We start from the raw sequence: 25,737 nt of genomic DNA on the forward strand, positions 1-25,737 counted from the left end.
GGATCTTGAGTTTAAAGCCAACTAACAACTCAGACCCTATCACTAAATAAAATACAAAATAGGCCTGGGGATGTAGTGCAGTGGTCATGTGCCGCTAACTTCAATCGCCGGTACCAAAAACATAAAAGAGAACATTGAAATGGTTAATTTTGCTTTTATTAAAATGCTAGAATCAGGTGGTAGTAATATTGGTTTATACCAGAAGAGTTCTGAAAGAGGAATTTCCTTCTAGTACACTGCCAAAGTTAACTTTGCGATCTTTAAAAAAAAAAAAAAAAATATCCCTAGTATTGAGAAAAATGAGGCTCAGGGCTTTTAATCCTCTTCATAGAGAATGAAACTGGTTCTATTTGAGAATTGTGAGGGGGCCCAGAGCCACTAAGTGTTGGAATGAGCTTTGTGGAAGGAAGGAAGCTGCAGTTAGTGAAATCCAGTAGAACCTGGATGAGTATCCAGGGATCAGGAGACCAAATTGCATTTTGACTTTGTCCAATTACATGAAGAGCATTCCATAATAATGATCCACCCAGTCAGAAGACGTTGTGCATGATGGATCAGCATAGAATTTCAGACCATTTCTTTAAACTCAACATGTGAGTTCTCCCAGGTTAAGTCCCTTAGTTGCTCCCTGAATTATATATACATAAATTATGTCTTCTTCTGAGGGAGGTGTCTGTATTGGAATGAGTGAAGGGGAGTTATTTAATGACTTCTGCATTTCTGAATATGTTTACAGAACACCATGACAATGAGGACAATGATAAAGAAGAGTCACTTTATTTCAGGTAACAATGAATGACCAGGGGCTAGAAAAAAAATGGATAAAATAAAAGGGGTGCAGGAATCCTAAAAGTACAGAGCATGAGGTCAAATGTAGTCAAAGTTTCTTAAAGGCACAGTAGGAGTGCTGATTGCAGTGAAGTTGTTGATTCAACCCAAGATGATGGAACCCATTAGGAAAATTCCTTGTCTTCTTTATAGTATTGTAAGAGTAAGTCTTCTCAAGAATAACTGAGCAGCCTTGGGCACTTCTAGATCTTAAATAATTCATATGTTCCCTTTGTAAAGGTCAAACTCAGGATGAGACTCAAAAATCATTTCTGTACTGTTAGCCTGAACTCATCAACAGGTATTCCATAGCAAGAAAAATAGATAGAATAAAAATGATATCATGTCATAATATGGATGTGCAAGAAGGCAAAATGTCTCTGAGACTCTTGCATTCAGGAGACTATTGATCAGACACTTGTGTCTAAAATTCACCATGCTTTATGCACAAGGTTGGCCCCTGCTATGCTTCTCATTGTGTGATCCTTCTGTGACTGTGTCTTATAGGTGAGTTAAGCCTCCTTCCTCATTAGCTTGTTATCTTGTTATCACTACACTGAGCACTGGTGGCCCTTGGTCTCTCTCATACCGTGGCACCTAAACTATGTCCTTGAGATGAAAATGGTTTTCTGGATCATTTTTGAAGGGAGGCACCTGTTTTGGATTCCACCCTTCAACTTTCAATCAGGACCAGCTGGGAGACTGTAACTTCTAAATCACTGTGATTTCATCTTTTGTTCTTCCCTGCCTCAGCTGTCTCAGCAGTCTCAACAATGAATTTCAGGAAGAGGAAGAGAATGACCTCCAGCTGGATGAAAAATATTTTCAGTACTCTGGTCATCCTAATTCATGTGACACACAAGAACTTGTCATAAGCTCTGTGTTCCCATCACATGAGCCTAAAGTCAGCTCTACTGTGGATGGAACCAGTGAGTACTCTTATCCTAATTCAGATGAATGCAACTTGTCTCCCTGGTAAATCACAAATTCTCTGCACTCAACTCCACTATCTAGGCTGAGACATATGCCTGAAGAGCCAGGAGACCATTTTGTTTCTCAGCAGGTGTAGAGGTCAGGTGGATCTGAAGCTTTGTTATTTTTTTTTAATCCTGGTCTGCAAGGTGCCAGTCATAGTTTCAGGTAGACTGGAGTTAGGAGGAGGGGATTAGAAGCATCTCACAGACATCACTACAACTTTTTCCGGGAGGGATTGGTCAGACCTCAGTCTTTAAAGGGGTTAAATCATTCCTCCTGCAGTGTCCTTGGAAATTGCATTTATTTTCTAATGATTTCCTCTCTTCTTTTCATGAGATAGAATATTCAAAAATCATTGTGGAGGTCTTTTATGGTTCTTGAGTGTTCATGCACTTTCTCAACTTCCTCTGAGAAGGCTATCCTTCAATTAATCATTCCTGTTTCTGTTTCACCATACATTGCTGTAGTTTTCAACCCAAAGGAGCACAAATGATTCTTTCCTCCATAGATTACATGTTGAATCATCTGTTCCATCTGAGAGTTATGTTCTCATGTAAATTGTCAATGGCCAGTGTACATGATGGGGAACTGACCCAGTTATTCATACAGCAGAGAGCATTTCTCTCCACAATTCCCAGGAATGTCACTCTTGTTGAACACGAGCCATGAGTGGTAGAAGCTTTATAGAGTATGTAGAGAAAAAAATATATTCTTCTTGCCTCTCACTCAAGGTAGAGTTCAACTTTTCCTCAAATAAACTTTTGAAATTCTTGGGAGTCTTTACTCATTAAATCAGTTTTTAGGAAGAGCAGAAGTCTGATGTCTCACTGTATCAGAATGTTTTATAGTAAAATTAACTGACTAAATTTATTTTCCAACCCTTGCTTTAGTCAGTGCCTTTTCAGGTGTGACCATCTTTTTCTTTTTCCCATTTCCACTGAGGTGCAGTGATGCAAAAGTTTAATCTCAGTGTCACAACATTTCAGAAACAGAAATAAAATACATGTGTGAACTGTAACCACTACCAAGGGATCTCTGTATACAGACTACTCCATTAAATCCTCAAGAGACACTATTCACAGTTGGTGGTGTCTCTACAGTAGTGCTGAGGACACTGAGATTCAGCATGGTCACTGCCCCCCAATCTCCACTAGTGTGTGGTGGGAACACAGGGCCCATGTCTGCCTGACTCCTCAGCCAACATATTTTTACTGCTGTGCAGCCTGATCTTTCAAAGAGGAGGCTGGGTTGGGTGTTCACCCATTTCTAATTCTGTATGTTACAAATATTTTTGAGACAATTTCAAAGAGAAACAGACATTGATTCTCTGGAACAAAGAATTCACAAGGCCTCTCACATGGGTTTTTGAGCTATTAATCAGTATACTTTGTCCCTGGGAAGAGCCAGTGCCTCATCCATTCCCTCCAAATAGAGATGGACACATTCACCTTTATACATGAATCTGAAATGAAGAAAAAGAGCATTCTAATTGTACTAATATTCATCCTGTGTGGGTTCACTGACCCTAATGTGTATATTGTGAACAGGACACAGCTGTAAGTACAGTAGTGGTGCTGACCTCTCTGCTCGGACCTATCCTCTGTGTACATAGAAAGCCCTGCAGAAACAACATGAATATAACTAAGCGACAACTTGATATTTTGTTGAGGACTTTTGCATCTTGCCCACTAATGGCATGCAACAATACTTTTAGAGTTTGATAAATGGCTCCAATAGGTGCAGAGGATCTTCTACTGTGAGCCTTGAAAAATGTCAGCAAGGTTCCTCCCTGATAAAAGCAGGCAACCGAAAACAGGAGAAAATTCTAACCCAATTTAAAATATTTATTGCAGATGACCTAGAGGGTAGTAGTAGCTCTGTAGTCATTCAAGGAAGTGTTAGAGAGAGTGAGTCTACATTGAATTACAGCCACTTTGAGACCAAACTACCCCAAAGCCCTTCAGTCTGAGTTCAAGGTAGTTTAAATGTAATATTCTTGAGGGAGAGTGAGACTTTCCCAAGGGACTTCACAGATTTGGCCACTTTTCATAATAGATACTATATGTAGGAGGGGCTGGAGGTTTAGACACAGTGGAAATAAATATTGTACCCAATGATTGAGGGATCCAGCCTCAAGGAACTGAAAGAAGTAGATTGAAGGGGAGGAAATTTGATTTGATATAATGATACTAAATAGGTTTTCATGAAAAGGAATGGGCCAGGATTTCAGGGGTTGGACATATAAAAGGAGTTCTCCTTCGCACCAAAATTATGTAACGACAGAGTGGCTGGTAGAAAGCATGCTGTACAAGACCTTTGTGAAGAAACTGTCCACGTTGCCAAGAGTCCATGAAGAGATTCTTGTGTCAGTGGCCATTTTCAATCCTTCAGTGTCTAATCTCCTTTTTTTCTCTGTTTCACCATTGCTTTCACAAACAGGTATATTGGTTTAAGATACTTTCTCCTTCAGGTCAAGAGGATCTCTCATGCAGGTTACCGAGTGTCTTCAATGACAGATGATTAATAATGGATAAACTGAGACTTGGGGACACACAGTACATGACAGGCAGGGAGCAGCACCTGTAGACAAAGACATGAATGCTGGAAGACAGTGAAGCAGAGTGAGAGTCAGGGAGGAGACAGCCTGACAAGGAAGGATGGTGTATTAGAGTGTTGGGATGTGACGTTGGATAACCTTGTGGGGCCAGGAATGAGGACTTCAAATGCAGGATAGGGAGTTGGAATTATTCAGGGGGATGTAGGAATACAGTTTTCCCAAGCAGAGTGGGAACATGGTAAGAGCAGGACATTGAGTTAGAGGTTAGTGAGGCTGGGCTCAGTGGTCCCAGCAGGAGGTTCTCTCATGGCCAGGAGCATGAGGCCAGCATGGGTAACACTGTGCAGCTGTATCTTAACAAACGTTAACCTGATGAGACAGTTGATCTTTGGGGAAGTTCACAAGAAGAGAAGGTAGTGAGGAGGAGAGTGGAAGAATCTAGACACCAGTGATGAGAGTATGATGAGGTGTGCTCTCAGGGTGATGGAGCCAAACAGTCAGATTGAAGAAATTTTGAGAAAACTGAAGCAGATCATGGTGAGAATGAGGGATTTTCAAGGAGAGTGTGTGGAGAACACAGTAGTGGGCAGCAGGCCCTATTGTACCCAGTTCTTCCTGAGTCTGACCTGGATAGACATGAGGCTGCTGGAAAGCTCCAGTCAGCTCAATTTCTGAGGACATCTATTCATTTCCCTAGGGACATAGAACTCAATTATATCAGGAGGAATGTCCAATTTGCCTCTGTAGTATGTGGAAAATATAAGGATTACGAACCCGATATCTCTTCACAGTTTCATACAGTTGATTTACAATAAGGAGCCAGCTCCTCTGCTGCATTGCTTATAATTGCTAACAGCCTCCAGGTGGCAACAGACTGTATATGTGTATGGATTGTAGGTGGTATATAGGCCAGAAGGAGTCATAGGCTTCTGAAATGCAGAGAGGGTCCCATAACTAGGAATGTTATACAACCACTGGACACCCCTCTCCATGGTATCCTAGATTCTTTCCATGATCTTTCCTCCCTGGGGAGAGAGATCAATAAACCTTTTAATTTCAGTCACGTCACTGAGTCTCAATAGAATGTCCTCTCTACAAACAGTGATGGAGTTTAATAATCCTGGGAAAATAGCCTTAAACTCATTATTTTCTTCAAAGCCATCTTAAGTGGATGATTTTTCTTCAGGGACACTCTTTTCTGGACACCTGCCTTTGTTGTTGTTGTTCTTGTTTAGTAACATATGACAGTAGAATGTATTTTGCAAATTACACATTAGTAGAGTATAACTTATCCTGTGGATGATCCCGCTCTTTTTGTTTATGATGTGAATTTACCCTGGTTATGTATTCAAATACAAGGCTAGTTAAGGCTAGTTAAGTCCAGTTAATTCTATTGTCTTTCCTGTTTCTCCCTCTCCTCCCATCCTTTTATTTTCCTTTGTCCAATGCAGTAGATTTCTATTATTCCCTTCCTCAACCTCCCTTGTTTCTGGTTAGCATCTAGAAGTCAGAACACATAACCTTTGGTGTTTGGGATTGGCTTATTTCACTTAGCATGATATCTCCAGTTCCATCCATTTCCTGCAAATGCCATTGTTTTATTTTTCTTTATGGCTGAGTAATATTCCATTCTCTATATACATTACATTTTCTTTATCCATTCATCTGTTGATGATGTCCAATGGTGGTTTCATTCCAAGTTTTCTAAGGAATCTTCATACTGCTTTCCATAGTGGCTGCTCTAATTTTCAGTCCTACTCAAATTTTTGAGAGTACCTTTCTCACCCCATTCCCCACCAACATTTATTGTTACTTGAATTCTTTATAATTGCCATTCTAATTCAAGTGAGATGGAATCTCTGCATAGTTTTAATTTGCATTTCTCTAATTGCTAGAGATAATAAAGAGTTGTTCATGTATCTTTTGGCCATTAGTATTTTTTCGGCTGTGAGGTGCATGTTCCGTGCTTTGCCCATTTATTTATTGGGTTATTTAATGTTTTTTTTTTCTTTTGGGTTTTTCGTTTTTTGAGTTCTTAATACATCCTGAGGATTGAATGCTCTTGTCTGAGGTGCATGTGGTAAAAATCTTTTCCCATTCTGTAGGCTCTCTCATCACGTTATTGTTTCCTTTACTCTGAAGACGCTTTGCAGTTTGCCATCCCATTTATTGATTCTGGCCTTCTTAGCATCCAGGCACAGAAACCAAAGGTGACATATCCACCACACTCATGATCTCTGTCACTGTACCTGAGATACAAGCTGGTTTCCCCAACAGACCTGGACATAAGAAATGGACATTCTGGGTGGGGGTACTAAAGAAAGAAAGAACTGGAATAGTTACCCTCTTCTCCTTTTAGGTGTCACTAAGAAGGCCTGCCTCCATGGGCCTTTGAGTGGGCATGTGAGCCCCAGTGTGTCAGAGATGCAAGCCTCAGATGCACACCTGGATGTAAATGCCCAAATGAGTAGTTGTCAGGGGACAATGTTGGATCACCAGTTAATCTGTGGTGATGGTGGAGCCAGGCTGAGTCTTTCCTCTGCTATCGATAGCTGTGTAGCCAACACTGACCCTGGAAAACAGTGGATGCATATCTTAGGTGCTTTCATCTCTTTCATGGTTTATTAAAATAATTTCCATAGTACCAGTTCAATAAAAATAAAAACTTTTTAATGAAAGCTTTGACTCTGTAATCTCAAATCCTCAGATAACTTCTGGTTATTTGATAAATATAATTTCACAAAAGATATTTTCTTTTGATATAGAGCAATTTTTCAGTAATAGTATAAATCCTGGGCCCACAATTCTGTGTCCTGACATATCCAGCTCACTTTTCACCTTTCCTCATCTCTTTAAATTAATGGGACACCTTCACACAGAAAGTTCATAAATGTCTACTTGCTGATCCCACACTGAGTCCATCCTCTCCATTCGTCTGTCTCCATAGCCATGTCGCCAGTGTCCTCACAAGGACTCAATTCTGCTCAGATGTGAAGACTGGGTTTCAGTCCCTCCTAGTCCCCTTAATCTGGGTTGTGTTCATCTTGATTCTCTGTCTCCCTCAATATCAGCTTCTGGAGCCTCTGGTTCTCATGTCAGGTGCCACACTCATCTGACATATGTGGGCACCCTTGCACTCATTACAAACCTCTGAGGGTCATGCAAGAGGAGAAACACCTGTGCCTCATGTGGAGCACTCCCTGGCCTGGGCTCAGTGTGTGTCACTGGTGTGTAGTTCTTGAAGCAGCACGTGTGAAAACTTGCGGAGGTTCACCATCTTTTCTTCCTGCTGAACTCTACTGGGTGCTCCCACAATCCCAGTCAAGACTAAGCCTACAGGCTCAGTTGGGTGATTGTGTTCTGGTGTCTCACAGGGAATTTTTGAGCATCTGCTTTTCAAAAATCTCTTTTTTTTCCCTCAGGTTTCTAAATTATTTCTGACTTCTAGTGGCCAGAATATTGATATTATACAATCCCACATGTGAATGTTCATAATTTTCTGTTCATCAGATATATCCATTATATGTTAGGCATATACAGTAGTTCTATTAGTAATAATGCCTGTATATAAAATAAGTCAGTCAGAGTAAGATTTAAAATATTCCAGGGATGATTCTTCCCCAGTTCTCTACTTTCATATAGTTTTCCTTCTACTATGATTTTGCTTAACTTTGATGATCTCTTCCTGACTAAAAACTCTGCCTAGATCTCTAGTGGTATTATTGCCTTTTATATTGGGGAGTTATAGGTGTCTATAACTTCCATATTTCTTGAATATTTTCAAGAATTGGAAGCACACTTGCCTCCTGTCAAGTTTATCATACTGGATATGCCAGAATCATCAACAAAATGAAAGTATCAGTCTCAATGTCTTTATTTTTATGTAGTACTGAGGATAGAACCCAGGGCCTCATGCATTTGAGGCAAGTGCTCTAACTCCAATCTATAACCCCAGCCCTGAAAGTATCAGTCTCTATAAGCTACACATCAATCCTTAGACTTTCTTGTGCAAGGCTGCTTTCTTGATTAGGTGACTCTTTGGGGTCAATAGTTGTGTCACAGGATAATAGTTCCTGTTTTATTTTCAGAATTGAATATGGATACTTGCACTGAGCTGCAGAACCTTCCCAAGCTTGAGGGTGATGCCCTTGGAGGCTTGGCTGTCAAAACATCTGGATGTGAGCTGCATGTCCTCACTGATACCATGAGTGTCATGAAACAGAAGATCATGAAAAGAAAACAACTCTTCTGCAAGTGGAGAATGGCATGCAGATTCCCAGGACTTCAAGCTTCGGGTAGAGTGGTGACAGCTTCTGTGGCTCTGGGATGCACTTACCTCTTTAGCTCTCTCTATGAGGATGTAGCTCCTTCTGCTGTGATTTCTCTTCACCATTGGTTCTTTCCAACAGCAGATGGAGACTGTCTGGTCTTATGTCTCTATTTTATGGTCTCCCACCCTGAGAGGCCGTTCCATCTCCACCTCCTGTTTGCATTCAGAAATCTGCTCTGTTCCTACATCTGCTGTCCTGATATTCCCTGTAACTGACACAGGAAAGCCCAGCTTAATTGGGGGTCCTAATCCCATGAAGAGCATCTTTCAGACACATGCCACCTTCCCTGGAATCACACACTGTCTAGGCTTTTGATCTACCCTGCTTCCTTGACTCTGCTGCCTCTTTATTCTGGGAACATGGCCTTCATAAGTCACTAGCACATGGCTCCTTCTTGGACCCTCCTTGGCAAACAGGACTAAGTCAACACACAAAGAAAAATTGTGAAAACTGATGGGAAAGATTATGACAACTGAACTTTATTTGGGCTATACGTGGCAGAAGTCATTTTGTCTTCACCCCTTAGCCCACTCCATTTTCCATGACTCTTTTTTTTTTCTGCTCATTCCTGATCGAAATTATAATAACTTTCAAGATTTCCTGCAGATTCTTTTTCCTGTCTAGCCAAGGTGACTGAAGAACCCACTTGGGCTCTGTGTTGAAATGGGTGAAATAGCACTATGTAATGACTCCTGGATGTTTTTGAATTGTTTGTAGAAAACCATGAAAATGATGATGAAAAAGACCAAAATTCACTGAATTCCAGGTAACAACAAATAATCTGGAGATTGTAAGAAAGGGCAAAATAAGGGGTTAAGGATAACCTGAAAGAATAGACCATGAGGTCAAAAGTAGACACATTTGATGACCAAATGTAAAAAAGACTACTGTTGGCAGGGGTGATGTTGACTAAGCCCAGTGTGATGGAGCCCTTTAGCAAGGTTATCTTTTATCTTCCTGGTGCTGGTACAGTGGGCGTGACTGAGAAGAACTGCACAGTCAGTCTTGGGCATTTCTTCCTTTTAACAAATTCACTTGTTTATTTTAAGTTGAATAATTAGAATTAGAGGCATACTATCTTTCTATACTATGGCCTGATAATCACAGACAGGTATGTCATAGCAAGAAAAACAGAAATGCGCTCCCTTTCTACCCCTTCCCCGCCCCCCCAAAAGTATTATGTCAAAAAAATGGATAGAAAATGTTCTAGAAGGCACACATTTTTGGGGCACTCTATCATGTACCAGACTGTATTTGCTGGCCATCTATATGCAAGTGTCAGTATCAGTCATGCCCTAGGTTCAACTACAGCTTTGCTTCTCATTGTATGATCCTTCTGTAGTTGTACTTTATAGATGAACTTGAGCCTCCTTTCTCATCAGCTTGTTATCTGGCCAGTACACTGGACACTGGTGGCTCTCACTCTCTCTCTCATACTATGGCATCTAAACTATGTCCATGAGTTGAAAATGGTTTTCTAGATCATTTTTGAAGGGAGGCACCTGTTAGGGGACTCCACTCTTCAACTTTGAATCATAACCAACTGGGAGGCTGTAGCTTCTAAACCACCTTGATTTTTTCGGTTATTCTTCCTTGTCTCAGCATTCCCAATGGTGAACTGCAGGAGGAGAAAGAGGATGACCTCCTGCTGGGGAAAACTTATTTTCTACCCTTGGATCATCCTAATTCATCTAACACACAAGAACTTGTCAGAAGCTCTGTCTTCCCATCAGCTGAGCCTACAGTCACTTCTGCTATGGATGAAGCCAGTGAGTACTCCTATCATAATTCAAATGAATCTCACTTTTCTCCCTAGGAAAGCAAAATTCTCTGCACTCAACTCTACTGTGTAGGCTGAGATATGTGCATGCAGAGGCAGGAGACCCATCTTGTTTCAGAGTAGGTACAGAGGTCAGGTGGATCTGACTGATTCTGTCTTTAAAGTATGTCTGCTGTGCTTGGCATGGGGGCTCAGGCCTATAATCCCAGTGGCTTTGGAGGCTGAGACAGGAGAATGATGAATTCAAAGCCAGCCTCAGCAACAGCAGGGTGCTGAGAAACTCAGTGAAACCCAATTTGTAAATTAAACACAAAATAGGACTGGGATGTAGTTCAGTGATCAAGTCCCCTGAGTTAAATCCCTGTTGTCCCCCCCCCCAAAGAAAAATATGATGTCCACCATTTCTATTCATGATCTTTTCTGCCTGTGGATCAAGATCAATAAATTCCTTTTTTTGTCCCATGCCCTGGTGTCTCTGTAGAATGTTCTCTCCAGAAATAGTGACTAAGATTAATTTTATTTGGATACAAAACATGAAGTCATAGTTACTTCAAAGCCCTCTTTGTCAATTGGATTACTTTATTTTAGGAACTTCTGTATGGGCACCACCCACCCAAGAATACCTAGGCACATGTACAAAAATGACATGTCCATTGGACACATGATTTCTGTCACTGTGCCTAGGTCGCTAGGTTGGGTCAATTGGCAGGGACATAAGAAATGGGTTTTTAGGAGTGGTTAGCAAAGGGAGAATTGGGATTGTTACTGAACCCTCTTCTTCTTTCAACTTCCTCAGAGAAGGCCCAAGGGCCTTTGAGTGGACATGTGAGCCCATACATATCATAGATGCAAGTTTCCCATGCACAGGTGGAGTCAAGAGCCCAAAGGACCAGTTATCCATCAGATAAATATAGAGATCCCTCTTGTGTATTACACATTGTTTATATATGTGCTTTATCATATATAATGGGTATACATGCAGTGTATCGTTATTATGCATATTTTCAAATTCCTTAGGATGAGTTTTCCTTTCTTTAATAATGTGTTTCTCCTTTGATTTTGCTTGATTTTTATTATCTCTTCCTTTCCCAAAGCACAACCTACCTCCACTCTGATTTTCTAGTGTTTTCAAATATATCTGGGTGCTATTGGATTTTACAAATCCTGTCTTATTTGCACATACTTACAGAGCATGTTCTCAATGATGCCACAGGTGTCAGCAAAGAGAAGATAATTACAAGAAAAATTCTGATGAGCAAGAGGAAACTAGCATGCAGATTCCCTGGCCTTCAGGCTTCAGGTATGTTGGCTCTGGGATGCACTTGACTCCTTTTAACTCTGTAAGATTGTAGCTCCTCCTTCTGCAGTGATTTCTCTTCACCTGTGCTTGTCTCCAACAGGAGATGGAGCCTCTGTTTGGTCTTATCTGTACTTCCCATGGCCTTGTAGCCCTAACCTGCCCTTCCATCTACATTTCCTATTTACATTCTGAAATCTGCTCTGTTCTCATGCCTGCTCTCCTAATATTCTTGATAACTGCTGCAGGGAAGCCCAGTCCCAACCCTATGAAGAGCATCTTTCAGACACATGCTACCTTCTCTTAAATTGTATACTTTCTACACTTTTTTGCCTTCTGTACCTGAATTCCTTGACTTCATTACCTCTTTGTGTTGCGAATGAGTCTTTACTAAGTTAGTAGCTCATGGATCTCTCTCTGGGGGTTTTCATATGGAACAAGTCTAACTCAAACCTGGGTTGTTATCTTTTTTTAATATTTGTTTTTTAGTTGTAGTTGGACATAATGCCTCTATTTCACCTATTTATTTTTATGTGGTGCTGAGGATCAAACCCAGGGTCTTGTACATGCGAGGCAAGTTCTCTACCATTGAACCACAAACCCAGCCCCCTGGATTGTTAACTTAGACATGCAAATTAAAGTGTCATTTTTATTATGTTTTTTATGACTTCTTTTTAGTTTTTCATGAGAGTAGAGCCCATTTTGAGATCATATAGAAGCATGGAATATATCTTAATCTAATTAGGACCCTAGGCTTTTGATGTACATAAAGGTGACATTCTTTGCATTGTGTTCCTATATGTACATAGCAAAATTATGTCAGCTTCATTCCTTTTCTTACCATTCATTTCCTTTCCTTACCGTACTCTTTTTTTTTCATTTCCCTTTGTCTAATACCTGGAATTTGTATTCTTCCACTCTTCCCTCCTTAGTGTAGATTAGCTTCCAAATGTCAGAGAAAACATTTGATACATTTGATATTTGTATTTGGGGAGACTGACTTAATTCACTTAGCAGGGTAGTCTCCAGATTCATCCATATAATGGCAACTATTATAAAGTTATTCATCTTTATGGCTGAGTAATACATGTATGTGTGTGTGTGTGTGTGTGTGTGTGTGTGTGTGTGTTGACTCCATAGCTTAGCTATTGTGAATTGTGCTGCTAAAAACATTGATGTGATTATATCACTGTAGTGTGCTGAGGATAGCCTCTTCAACAAATGGGGCTGGAAAAACTGGAAATCCATATGTAGTCAAATGAAATTTAGCCCCTCTCTCTTAAAACTGAACTGAAAGCATATCAAAGACCTGAGAAGTAGACCAGAAACCCTGCATCTACCAGAAGAACATGTAGGCCTAACACTCTAACATTGAGGCTCAGGAACTGAATTCCTTAAGTACACTCCTAAAGTTCAAGAAATAAAATGAAACATCCACAAATGGGATGGCATCAACCTGAAAAGTGTTAAAATTGATGAGCAATCATCCTGGATAAAAAGCTGTATTGCAAGACCAGAAGATGGTGAGATTGTGGAAAGCTGCATTACCTTGTATCATGAGCACAGCAGCAGGAATATAGACACCTACTGAGGTTGATAAAAAAGTAATTTCACAAAATATAATAGTGTACATTCAGTTGGACTAGGGAATCAGAAATTTGAGTACAACAACAAAATATAAGAATATATTGATGCCAACTCACCTGCCACATGGGTACTGAAAGCAGCAAAGAGTCCCCACAAAGGGAGGGGAGAACACAGAGAAACACAGATTGAGTACAGAAAAACCTGAAATGAGAGAAGCTGCCTGAACTTGTTTGATTTAGAGGTTGCAGTATTTAAAATCTTAGCAATTAGAGAGATGTAAATCAAAACTACACTGAGAATTCACTCACCCCACTCAGAATGGTAAATATTAAAAATAAAAGCAACAGTAAATGATGGCAAGGATGTGGGGAAAGAGATTCACTTAATACATTGCTGGTGGAATTGGAAATTGGTGCAACCATTCTGGAAAGCAGTGTGGAGCTTTTTTACAAAACTTGGAATGGAACCGCTATTTGACCCCATTATCCCACTCACTTTATACCCAAACAACTTAAAATCAGCATACCGCAGTGACATAGCCACTTCAATATTTAATATCAGCTCAATTCACAATAGTTAAGCTATAGAACCAACTTAGGTGCCCTACATCAGATGAATAGATAAAGAATTTGGTATACATACAAAATGGAATACTACTCAGCCATAACAAAGAATGAAATTATATCATTCACCAGTAAATGGATGGAAGTGGAGACTATCATGCTTTGTGAAATAAGGCAGTCCCAAACCCAAAGGCAGAATGTGGATGCTAACTTACAACTAGAGAGTGAAAGATTAGAGGTTCATTGGACTAGACAAAGGGGAATGAAGAGAAGGGGGGAACATGTAATAGGAAAGACAGGAGAATGAATAAGACACATCTTTCCTATCTTCATGTATGAATATACAAACAATGAAGTTCTTCCTCATGTACAACCACAATAATGGGGGATCGTATTTTCAACAAGTTATACTTATTCTATGTATGTATAATATGCCAAAATATGCTATTATGTAAAAATAATAATATTTTTAAAAAGAATTTTCAATAAAAATACTGTATTCCTAGATTTGGTATTGTAGCTCAGTGGCGGAGCACTTGCCTAGCATGTGTGAGGCACTGATTGGATCCTCAGCACCAGGTAAAAATAAATAAAGTAAAAGTATTAAACAAAAATAGCTCTGCCAGAAGAAAAATACTGTATTCCTAAATATATATTGTAATTCCCACCACTTCAAGTTGGGATGTTAATATATTAGCCTACATAGTTGTCTCCTACTATCTAATTCTTGAAGTAGTTTTCTATTTCAGTTTGTTTTTTATTATTGGTACCACTGTTAAATACAAAACTCCAGACAATAAGTAATGCTGCAGAGATCTAGTAACAAAACAGCATGATATTGTCACAAAAATAGACCCAAAGACCAATAGGACAGAATAGAAGACAGAGACAAATCCAATACTTAGAGCCCTCTGATACTTAACAAAGGTGCAAAAATATACATTGGAGGAAAGAGGATTTTTAATAAATGGTTCTGGGACAACTAGATAACTATCTAGAAAAATAACACTAAAACCCTATTTCTCACCCTGCACAAAACTCAAATGAAAATGGATCAAACACTTTGGAATTAGACCAGAAACCTTGCAACTGTTAGAAAAGAATGTAGGGCCAACATTCTACATATAATTGCCGGCACCAGCTTCCTCAAAAGTACGTGAACTGAAACTATGAATAAATAAGTGGGACACCATCAAATTACAAAACTTCTTCCCAGCAAAAGAAAGAAATAAGAGTGTGAAGAGAGAGCCTACAGAATGGTAAAAGTATCTTGGCCAACTACTCATCTGATAAGGGATTAATACTCTAAATATATAAATAACTCAAAGCACTTCATACAAAAATATCCCAAATAACCCAATCAATAAATGGGCAATAGAAAAAATGAAATTGAAACTTCTTAAGAAAAAAATTACAAATAGCCAAATGAGAAAAGGTTCAATATCACTAGCAATTAGGGAAAGCAAATGAAAGAAATATTAAAATTTTATCTGACTCCAGAATTGCAATGTTCAAGAATATACATAAAAAAATGCAGGCAAGGTTGTGGGGAAAATATACACTTGTATATTGTTAATGGGACTGCAGACTAGTACAAGTCCAGAAACCACTGTAGAGATTCATCAAAAAACTAGAGATGTAAGCATCCTGTGAGGATCTGCCCACTCCTTGGTATTTTGCCAAAACTTCTAAAATCAGCATACTTCAGTGACAGCCACCTCAATGTTTATAGAAGCACATTTCACTAAATGGTGGAATCACCTTAATAGATAAATAAATTTTATGATTCTGACACATATATATGATATGTATGTAAACACACACACGCGCACACACGCACACACACACACACACACACACACACACACACACTAGGGTTCTTCAACGGCATAAAAGAATGAAATAATGGCATTTACAGGTAAATGGATAGCAATGAGAATATCATGCTATGTGAAATAAGCCAAACACAAAAACTCAAAACTTGAATATTTACTCTCATGCAGAAACTAGAGTAGAACAAAGGAAATGAGGAGGGCAGGATAGGATATCATACAGATAAAGGAAAGAGCAGTAATGGAGAAGATTGAGAGGCAGAGTGCAGAGATGGGTAAGGGGAGGCAATGCAGATGATTGTTTTTTGTTGTTGTTATAGATGAACACAATATATTTATATAAATTTTTTACCTGGTGCTTAGGGTTGATCAAAGGGACTCAGGCATTTGAGGCAAGTGTTCTCGACTAAGCCACAACCCCAGCCCCAGAATGAATTCTTAAAAAGTTGTTAGGTGGACATATAAATATACCACAGGGGACGCCACCTTTATGCATAGGTAGAAAGAAGCAATCAAATATAAATTAATAGATGAGCAAAAAAGAAGTCTAGTAGGGTAGATGAAAGAGATTTGGGAAATGTTAGGGGGAATGGGAGAAAAAAGAGAGAGGGAAGGGGGCAATCATGAACTGAAGTCAAATTGCATGTGTGTATTTTTTTGACCAAATGAACCCACTACTATATATAACTACACAGTTCTAATTTTAAAAAAGAAATATAGGTAAGAAAATCATTATGAAACCTAAAAAGGCAAAAACAAATTTCTATGGAAGTTTGGCTATAGGTGGGAGACACATACTGGCCTGGAGCCTGTGTTTTCCGATGTCATTTATAGTAGGACAGGTTTTACTATATTTTTATATTTTACATGATCCAACTGGCAAAGAGGGGCACTGAGACATTAATAGACAAGCTGGGTTTACAGGGCTTAGAGACCTAATCAGGTGCTTGGCTTTTTAGTTGGTCTTCCTTCCACCTCACTAGGCTCCATCTCAGCATCACAGACCTTCCACACTCTCTAGAATGGTTTCCTTTTCTTCACCTGGGGGGGACCTCAGTTTGTGGCACAATGCTCGTGTCCCTAAGGAAACCAGGGCTGTGGAAAAGTGCTGGGTGGATGGCACACTTATTTCACGTGGTTGACATTCAGTCCTGCCCCAGTCTCTTGCCTGCCTGTTCAGATAAGCATGTTCACCAGATTTCTCTGGCTCTCTTCCATATCCAGCCTCTATCTTGCCTCCCTAGTTTTAATTTGAGTTTTAACAGAGGCCCCACTCCCAAGCCTCTTGACACAACATTCCACTCTGTGTATTCTGTTTTGCCTTTTGGGGGTACCAATTAATTTACCCTCTCCCATCACCTGCATGGCCATATCCTCAATCACTTCTGCTCTGGTTTCTCTAAGTCTGAGCCTTGACATTCTCATGCCAGATATTCTTGGGTCATATTAATCCTTATTTTCTCTGGTTGCGCTGAATACTCATTTTTCAGTTAATGTCCTCAAATGTCAGATGAAAGTGGACTATTTCATGGACTTTTTATTGTGGCCTGTAAGTAAGATATATCTGTAAACAGCTAAGCACAGTACCCAGCTGGCAGGAAGTGCTCAGCATACATTAGGTTGCTGCCTTGCCCTTTTGGAGCTGCCATGGTGGGTGTGGTGTTGAGTTTCCTCTTCACTTCCTCCTGACAGGGCTTCCCTGTCACTGTGTTCCCATGTACCAGCTGAGATGCAGCAGCATGGCTCAGTCCCTGCTCTTCCTCTTGTTCCCAGCTTCCAGAGGCCTGAACTGGAACCTGGCTCTGACCCACTCTCCTCTTAGCAGGAACTCCTTTTATTGATAGTTTACATTTTGATCTACTTTTGTAATACAGAGAATTTGAACCCAAGTTCTTCTGTGTGTGCTAGACCTGCCACACTTTATAGAATGGTTTCTTTTTCTTCATTCTACCACTGAACTCTGCACCCCGGCCCTTGATAAATATTTTAACATATACATGTTTCACATATATGCATATGTATGTGTATTTTATATATGTATGTGATTTTGTGCATATTTAAGTTTCACTACAAGGCATTGTACTAGAAAAGAAAATTATACTCAAAGTTGGTTAATGAAATTGTACCTAACAAGTTTTTACTGGAAGTTACATTCATGTGGAATATCCAGACATCAAACATTTTTTTTCCAAATAATAGAAACATATCAATCTGCTGACTTTTGCTTTTCTATGTGACATATATAGGCTAATGATATGAGAGGGAAATCCTGGCACCTTAGATCTTGTGTGGTGAAGGCTAGACTGTGCATGATTTGGGGTGCAGGCTGTTTGTGATGTCCTTGACACTGGTTGTTTTTACTCCCTAGATTCAGGTGTTTCCTCTGTATTTGGGGTGTTGGCATGGATTTTCTAACTCTGGTCCTCCACAGCTCTTCTTTCTCTTCTCCTGGTTCAGATAACTGTCATTGTCACCAGGACAAATGGTATAAATATGAGAACTAAAGGGCTTGGACCCAATGAAGGAAAATTATGAATGCAAATAACTGTTGGTCCTCTGTAAGTGTGTCATGTGAATTTAGAAAATTTTCTGTGTGCGACATCCTTTTTCCTGACAGAGAAAGCATCATCCATGTTCCTTGAGTCTTCTGTGGCTGCCTTTCTTCTCATTCTTCTTCTTGCCACAGTTGTCCTGTTGCTCTGTTTGGGTCATTGCCCTGTACACATTCTTATTCAATTGTCTGTGATTTTTCTATACAGAAAACTTTCATGTTTATAATATTTTCCTGAATAGCCCACTTGTCAGTGAAATCAAAATTTTTTTCTGGAAAGTTTATCATCATGTAATGATGTAAGAAAGATTATAAAAATAAAGAAACCAAAAGGTGTCTATGGGCTTGAGCCACCCTGCATTTCTGAAGGCTGCCTTTCTTGAGCCTGGGCTCTTTCACTGTCTCTGCAATGGTGAGAACCTAGGATATTATCATGAATAACAGCAGATCTTTATTACTGTGGTTTTCTTTTTCAGAGCTGGATTCAAATGATCCTTCAGGAATGAAGAACTCTCTGAAGCTAGAGGGTGATTCTATGGATGGCTCCTTCGCCAACATGCGTGGCCGCCACATCATAGGCCACATTGATGACTATACTGCTCTCAGAGAGCAGATTGCAGAGGGGAAACAGCTGGTTGCACAGATCCAGTCTCTCCTGACACCCACATGCAACTTCCTGGGCCTTGAAGCTCAGGGCTCAGAGGTAGTCACACTTGCAGCTCCTGCCTTCACTCTTTCTTTGTGCCCTTCGTCCTTAATTCTAGTTTCTTCTCCCCTATTTATTTTTGTGGCCTGCATCTCCCAATGACAGAGAAAGCATCTTCCAATTATTCTAGCCAAGCCCTTGTTTCCCTATCTCCTGATTCATTCTATGTTCTACTCTGTGGTATAGGAAACCAACTAGATATTCTGCCTCAGAGCCACAGAGATGTCTGTGCAGTGTTGCCACCATCCTCAGTAAAGTATTTGTTAAGAGTTGATGCCCATATGATGTTGAAATCAGCACGGTCTCATGGCTCATTATCTGTTATACTCATGCTGACCCATGTGGATTAAAATCAATCAGATGGACAGGTACTAAGGGATTTGCATCCATAAAGGCCTTGTGTGTGGAAAGAGTAAGAACCTGGAAATGGGAGGGAAGCAATCTGCAAATGCTTCTCAGAGTACATCTCTGTTGAGAGACAACAAGGGCCAATGGCTGTGCTGTCTGAGCCACCAGAGACCCATGGATGTATAGACAGAGCCTTGCATCCAGGTAACCCCCACTTCAGGGCAAGATACATACCCCTATTCATAAACCAACTAATGGGCCACAGGCCCAATGTGAGAAGTCATATCTGTGCCTCTCGTTCACTGGTGCAGAGGGGTCTTTTATTGCATGCAGGGAAGGTAAAAGGTCTGTAGAGGACATGACATGGGAATGAGCTGTGACAGCCTTATATAGGATGTCCAGGTGAGGAGTCATTCCAGGTAAAAGGAGCCACACTTCAGTCCTGGGACCTCAAAGGGATGAGCCAGGGTTTCCAGGTTCAAGCAGCCCATGCTTTGTGCCTCATCAACAAAGGAAGCTTGAGTCTTGTGCAGGGCTGCAATGTCGTGAACCTTAAGATGTCTCAACTTCAGTGATGTCCATGGCTCCCTCCCACCTTTCCACAGGCACCAGGCAGCAAATGTTTCCATGAGCTAAGAAGCAGTGCTCATGCCCTGCAGCGCACCCTAGATGAGTCAGCCTCACTCCTGACCATGTTCTGGAGAGCAGCTTTACCAAGCTTCCACGGCCCTGGGCTGCCTGGCAAAGTGGTAAGAGGCCAGTGTTGTCTTCTGGTATAAGCCCTGCTCTTCTGCCCCTTGAGATTCTGTATTCTCAGTTCCAGGGCTTTCTGAGGGTCAGGAGCTACAAGGTTGTTAGAATGTGCTGGATCTTAATGTAGCATCCTGGAGGGAGACCCCTGGTGGATGTTTTCATTGAAGCTCTGATTACCTTACTTTGTCCTCACACCCCAAACCCCAAGATAATAATTCAAAGAGAAGAAAAGGAAATGGAGAAGCACAGACATAGAGGCCCTGGTAATCTATAAATATCTGCTTCCAATAAATCTGAAGTTTGAACTAAAATTCAGGGGCCTTTGAAGCTTCTCCATTTCTCAGGGCTTCTTGGTCAAAAGATCAAAGGAAGTCACTGTGATCCTGCATCTTCTTTCAGTCATGCTCCTAGAATCCCAACACACCTTTTATCTGTGTTCCAATCTGGGGAAAAGGTAGAGCCCCTAAAGAATTGTCCTGCTTTGGGTGGGCTAGTCCCTGGATCCCCTCACTAGTTTTTATTTCCATATTAATGTAACTGGTATGTTTGGGGAAAAAAAACTATGCTAATTACAAGGAAGCACTTTACCATCTTCAGGTTCGTACAGACATTTTGAAATGTGAACACTGTCATCAGGTAGCCCTGTGTCCCAGACATAGTATGTCTGAAATTCCAAGTCCTGCATGGATGGGAGAAGGGTGAGACAAAACTACTTCAAGGACTGATTTGGAGGTCTTGTTCACAGTTGGGAGTTGCTGTGGGTCTGGAGTCACAGTCTCCTTGATCCTTGATTGGGGGCTTTCAGGTTCTCAACATTCCTACCTGTGGTCTTTTTCTCAACTGTTCTGAACTGAGGGATTGAGAAGTTATAATGAAGGGAACTCAGTCTGCTGAGAAGATTATAGAGTTCTGCTTCTGATTGGTAGGAACCACAAAGAACTGGATACATTCGGTCTCCAAACTGTTGTCTGAGAGCTTGTCCTTCTTCCCCAGGATGAATCAATGGAAAGGGAGCTCCTGGATCTGCGAGCCCAAGTATCTAAACAGGAGAAGCTCCTTGAGAGCACAGCTGAGCGTCTGAAGACTGCTAACCAGCAGAAGGAGAACATGGAGCAGTTCATTGTCAGCCAGCGTAGGTGCCCCTGAGCTGTGGAACAGCAGAGGAAAGGGATGGTCTTGCAGATATCCCACTTGTGCTGCAGATAAACAGTGACCACAGAGGCACTGGGAATGTTGGGAAGGGAGAGTCTGATGCACTGGGCCCAACCCTCCTGTTACATGAGCAGTTGTGGTTGCAGAAGGAGGGGGAGACAAAGGGGTCAGCAAGAGGCCATGATTGAGGGGTGAGAAGAAAATGCATGCCCAGCAAGTAGGGCCCAGCTGGAAATTCCTTCTTTCTGGGGCTCTTTTCTTCTTTCAGTGACCAGGACACATGATATTTTGAAGAAGGCAAGGACTAACTTGGAGCGAAAGCAACGATTCCATCTTACACAGTCACAGAGCCTGCTTCAAATACATCACCATCTGACATCAGCTCTGTAAGTGACCCTGACCTCCTTTACCTTCTAGGAGATATCAGGTTCACCACACAGGTCTTAGCTCCTGGATAGCCTCCTCTTAAGATTCCATCCCTTCACCCTCCTGCCCGCTCAGCTTTCTACCCTGTTATTATTCTCCTCTCCTCACCATCTCTCCCCTTTAGCCCAATTTTCTCTCCTTGATGTCAGTCAAGCAAGGAGCCAGAGAAATGCAGTTCAGTTGGTCCCTGAGGGAAGAAACTTTCAAAGTCTCTCTGTGAATTAGTTGTCTACCAAGAGATCTTGAGGCCATAAGTGCATTCTGGACTTTCCTGAACTACTTTATAAAAAACCAAATAAGGCATAACCTTATGAATTGACTTTAGTGCACAAAATTAGGTTAAGAACAGCATTTTATTTTAACATCTCATTTTCTTTAAAAAACATGAAGGAAGATCCATTTGGTCTCCTGGATATAAAAGAAAAAACTGATAATGAAAAAAAGATATATGAAAGATGATATGTCATGAGCTTTGGAATGTTTTGAACAACCAATAAAAAAAATAAAAGAATAGAAAAAAATACACTTTAAGGGAAAAGTTTTAAAATATATATATATATATATATATATATATATATATATATATATATATATATATATATAGCAGGTATTCTCTACATTCACTTAAATGCTGTGCTAATAATTCCCTAGAAATCCTATTAAGAGAAAATTCATGTATAACTGATTGTTTTAAATATGAGAAATTAAACCTTTAAACTTAGAGGGTAAACATCAGAGCAGTTGAGCATTCTAGGAATGTTCCTAAGTTGTACCCTGAGAGCCTTGACACCCATAGTGTGATCAAGCATGGGATGTATATTAACTAGCTCTTGTTTTCTAATTAATTCCCTTTGGTTCTTCTCCGAGAATTGCTTTCTTTCCTGAGCCTCTTAACACAACACTTAGAGGATTGGCTCTGTACAGCCCCTTCCTATCCCTGCCAAGTTAACCCACAGCCTCCAGTTCCTGCTGGCTCCCTCCAGTGTGCAGGCCACCCTCTTTTGTTCCAAATTTCTGGTCTCTAACTCCAGGCTAAATGTTAACTGGTTGTATGCCATTGGTTGGCCCCTTTGCCTCTGTGAGCTACTACCCTCCATCTGTTAAAGGTGGACCTAGACTTCTATCATCTCTGAGGTCCCTGCCAATTTGACTTCTCCTTATGAAAAATGAGACACACACTTAACAGGGGAACTTGCCCCAATATGTCCTCTTCAGTACAGGCTGTTTCTACATGTGCGTGTTTCATGCTTCATCCTTCTTTTCCTGGAATATGACAAGGCCTTTATTTTTCTTCAGACCACATAACATGTAGTATGAACTGGGTAATAAAAGGACAGTAGTAGGATCTGACCATATGACATGCTGTAGGGCTATGGCTGGGGCACCAGGGATTTGGGTGCACAGGGAAGCTTATCCTCTAAGCTGGAACCTGGAATCTCCTCCAGACCCAGTGCATCCCCTTGACTCATTTTTTTTACTACCTCCCACCATGTTTATGCCTTCCTGCATGCTTTGCCCTAATTCCAGTGTCTGGGCATCATAAGTGGGGTCTAACAGTTCCATCTGAACAGAATTCTTTTGTTTACTTGCAGGTGAAATCGTTAAGGGTCCTTCTGTGTGCTCCAGCATTGAGACCTTTGCCTTCCAGGAGCCACAAAAGAAGCAAAGCCACCATAGGTCCCTGCATTGACAGGTCACATGATTAGTGTATGCTCATCTTTATTTTTTTTTTTTTTTTTTTTTTAACATCTCAAAAAAAAGGTTGAATTTATTATTTCACAAAAACATTATGTAAATCAAAATAAAGAGAATAATCAAGTTGTTTCATGGACTGGAAGGTGACTTATTAATTCCCTTTCATTTCCAAACCTCATCAAGCAGTCACTACATTTATGAGGCAAGTCAGCCGAATGCTTGAAATCTAGATGAATTTTAAGATCTTCGATCTGTCCTGTTGAATATTCGCAATATTGACATAAATAAATCCCTTCAGATAGGTGTGAATTTAAATGCTTGCAATATTCTAGCATACTTGAAAAGCCTTTCCCACAGTCATCACAAACATGAGGAAATATTTTAGTATGTTCAATAGCAACATGCCTGTTAACATTTGTATGAAGTCTACTCCGAAAACCACATACTTGACACACAAAGAAGTTCTTACATTTGTCAAAGGTAATTTTGCTTAAGAGGCTGTATTGTCCGTGTTCTCCATTGTTATACTTATCGCTTAGTTCTATTAATTTACATGCATGCTCATTTACAACATGGCTATGCAAGTCTTCTGGATCATTTGTTTCATGTTCACAGAACTGACACAAGTACTGTTCATCACAGCTGTGCTCCTGGAAATGCAGGTAGAGTTCACTGCTTGAGGAGAACTGCACGTCACACTGCTCACACCAATACAGGTGATCGCTGAAGTGGGTGTCTGCAATGTGCTGGCTGAGGTTCTCAAAAATTACTGTCCTATAATCGCAGTATTTACAAATGTAGGGATCTTCTTCGTGTAGTTTGGCATGTTCAATCAGAAGCATATTGGTAGAGAAGCTTTCCTTACATACTCGACACACATTTGAATCGGTACGTTTATGCTTCAGGATCATATGCTGTTTTAAATCAGAAAAATATTTACTATTGAATTCACAAAGTTCACATTTATAGAGGCCACTGCTATTAGCTCTCAGTAAAGGCCATTTCTGCTGAGCAGTCACATTCAAAGCTTGGCTCTTATCAAGAATTTTACAAAGTTTAGCTGGTGGTTCTTCATCAGTTTGGTCTTGGAGGCTCTCGGAGGAATTGTTTTCTGTCTCTATGTCATAATCCTCAGAAATGGCATGCACTTCTACAGCAATGGGGACATCTTCAGCGGTGTGAACTTCTATAGGACTCTCCTCTTGAGTTTGCTGGTTGATTGATTCGGGTGAGTCACACTCTTCATCACAAATTTCTACATCAGCAGATTTTTCTGCAGAAAAGGCAGTGTGATCTATAATTCTAAGCACAGGACTGGGAACCAGATAGTTCTGATTTCTGTTTCTGGCCTTGATTCCATCTGCAAATTTTGGCAAGTCATTTGATGTCTCGGTATCAGAATCATCATCTTTGTTGTCAAAATATTTTAAGTCTGGCTGTCTCATAGAGCAGACACTGTAACAATGATCAGAAAAAATCCCATTGAATCCATCTGCAATTCTGCTTATTCCAGAGGAATCTGAATAACGAGAAGGGTGTAAAGTCTTCCTTTTTCTTTTTTTAGGATACTCATTCATATCTTTTCAATTTGGTATAATTCTTAATATTTCAGTGAGGAAAAATGAATTACAAAGTTTCCACAGGTGGTAAAAAAAATACCTCAATTTTACTGATGAAGAAACATATTCAGTGAAAGTCAAGTCAACTAAGAAATGGCAAAACCAGAGATGCAAATACATGTCTTCTGATTCCTGGACATTGAATAACTCTAACTGTATGTGGGTACATCTTCATGGCTAAGCACTGCCACCACCAAGTTACATCTTGTTTCCAGTTCTTTCTCGGCCAACAATTGTAAGGAGGGGAAGACCATCACCTAAGAAAAACGTTTCCCCGGGGCCCCAGGCGGCCCAGGCACAGCTGAGGTGGCTGCGGCCGAGCGCGGGCGGAGAGGGCCGCGGGCGACGCCGCTCAGGCCCTCGCGCTCCAGGGCGCTCTGTCAGGACCGGCCCTCTCCCTCCCGCGTGCCCCAAGCCCAGCCCGCTAGGCCCCAGGCCCAGGCTGCGCGGCCAGACTCACAGCCTCGCTCCGCGCCTGCGCTGCTCACCTCCTGCTCATCTTTATAAGCAGCCACCAAACTGTTTTTCAAAATGATAGTAACATGTATCCCTCTCAACAACAGAGGATGGAGCTGCAGTTGTTCTAAATCCCTGCCAACACTTGGCATTGTCATTTTAATTTTAGACATATAATGGATGTGAGTTGGTCTTCATTTTTGTTTTCCTGATGACTCGTGCTCTTGAGCAAATTTTCAGGTGTTCATTGATGTTTACATTCGTTTCTTTGTGTAGTATCT

At 40.7% G+C, this 25,737-nt stretch overlaps 1 protein-coding gene and 1 long non-coding RNA gene across 3 annotated transcripts; one reads left to right on the forward strand and one right to left on the reverse strand.

Annotated features, from left to right (window-relative positions):
- The first annotated feature begins 635 nt into the window (after positions 1-635).
- LOC144368298 (uncharacterized) lies at positions 636-12,177 on the forward strand. 2 transcript variants are annotated; one of them, XR_013428099.1, is made up of 4 exons: positions 636-785; positions 1,582-1,757; positions 8,449-10,460; positions 11,685-12,177. It is a non-coding gene; the product is annotated as an uncharacterized LOC144368298 (long non-coding RNA). The 2 variants fall into 2 exon arrangements; XR_013428098.1 differs by having other exon boundaries at positions 636-1,757.
- An 11,259-nt stretch (positions 12,178-23,436) lies between these two features.
- On the reverse strand, positions 23,437-25,473 carry LOC101955000 (zinc finger protein 639). The gene has a single exon (XM_078027112.1). The coding sequence runs from the start codon at positions 24,956-24,958 to the stop codon at positions 23,501-23,503; it is 1,458 nt and encodes a 485-aa protein (XP_077883238.1). The 5' UTR covers positions 24,959-25,473; the 3' UTR covers positions 23,437-23,500.
- Positions 25,474-25,737: the final 264 nt, after the last annotated feature.

This window comes from Ictidomys tridecemlineatus, chromosome 11 (genome assembly GCF_052094955.1).
Source record: "Ictidomys tridecemlineatus isolate mIctTri1 chromosome 11, mIctTri1.hap1, whole genome shotgun sequence".
NCBI classification, from domain to species: Eukaryota; Metazoa; Chordata; class Mammalia; order Rodentia; family Sciuridae; genus Ictidomys; species Ictidomys tridecemlineatus.

Bases quoted from the DNA above. Each gene is read 5' to 3' on its own strand.
- LOC101955000 (XM_078027112.1), bottom strand. From the start codon at position 24,958: ATGAATGAGTATCCTAAAAAAAGAAAAAGGAAGACTTTACACCCTTCT.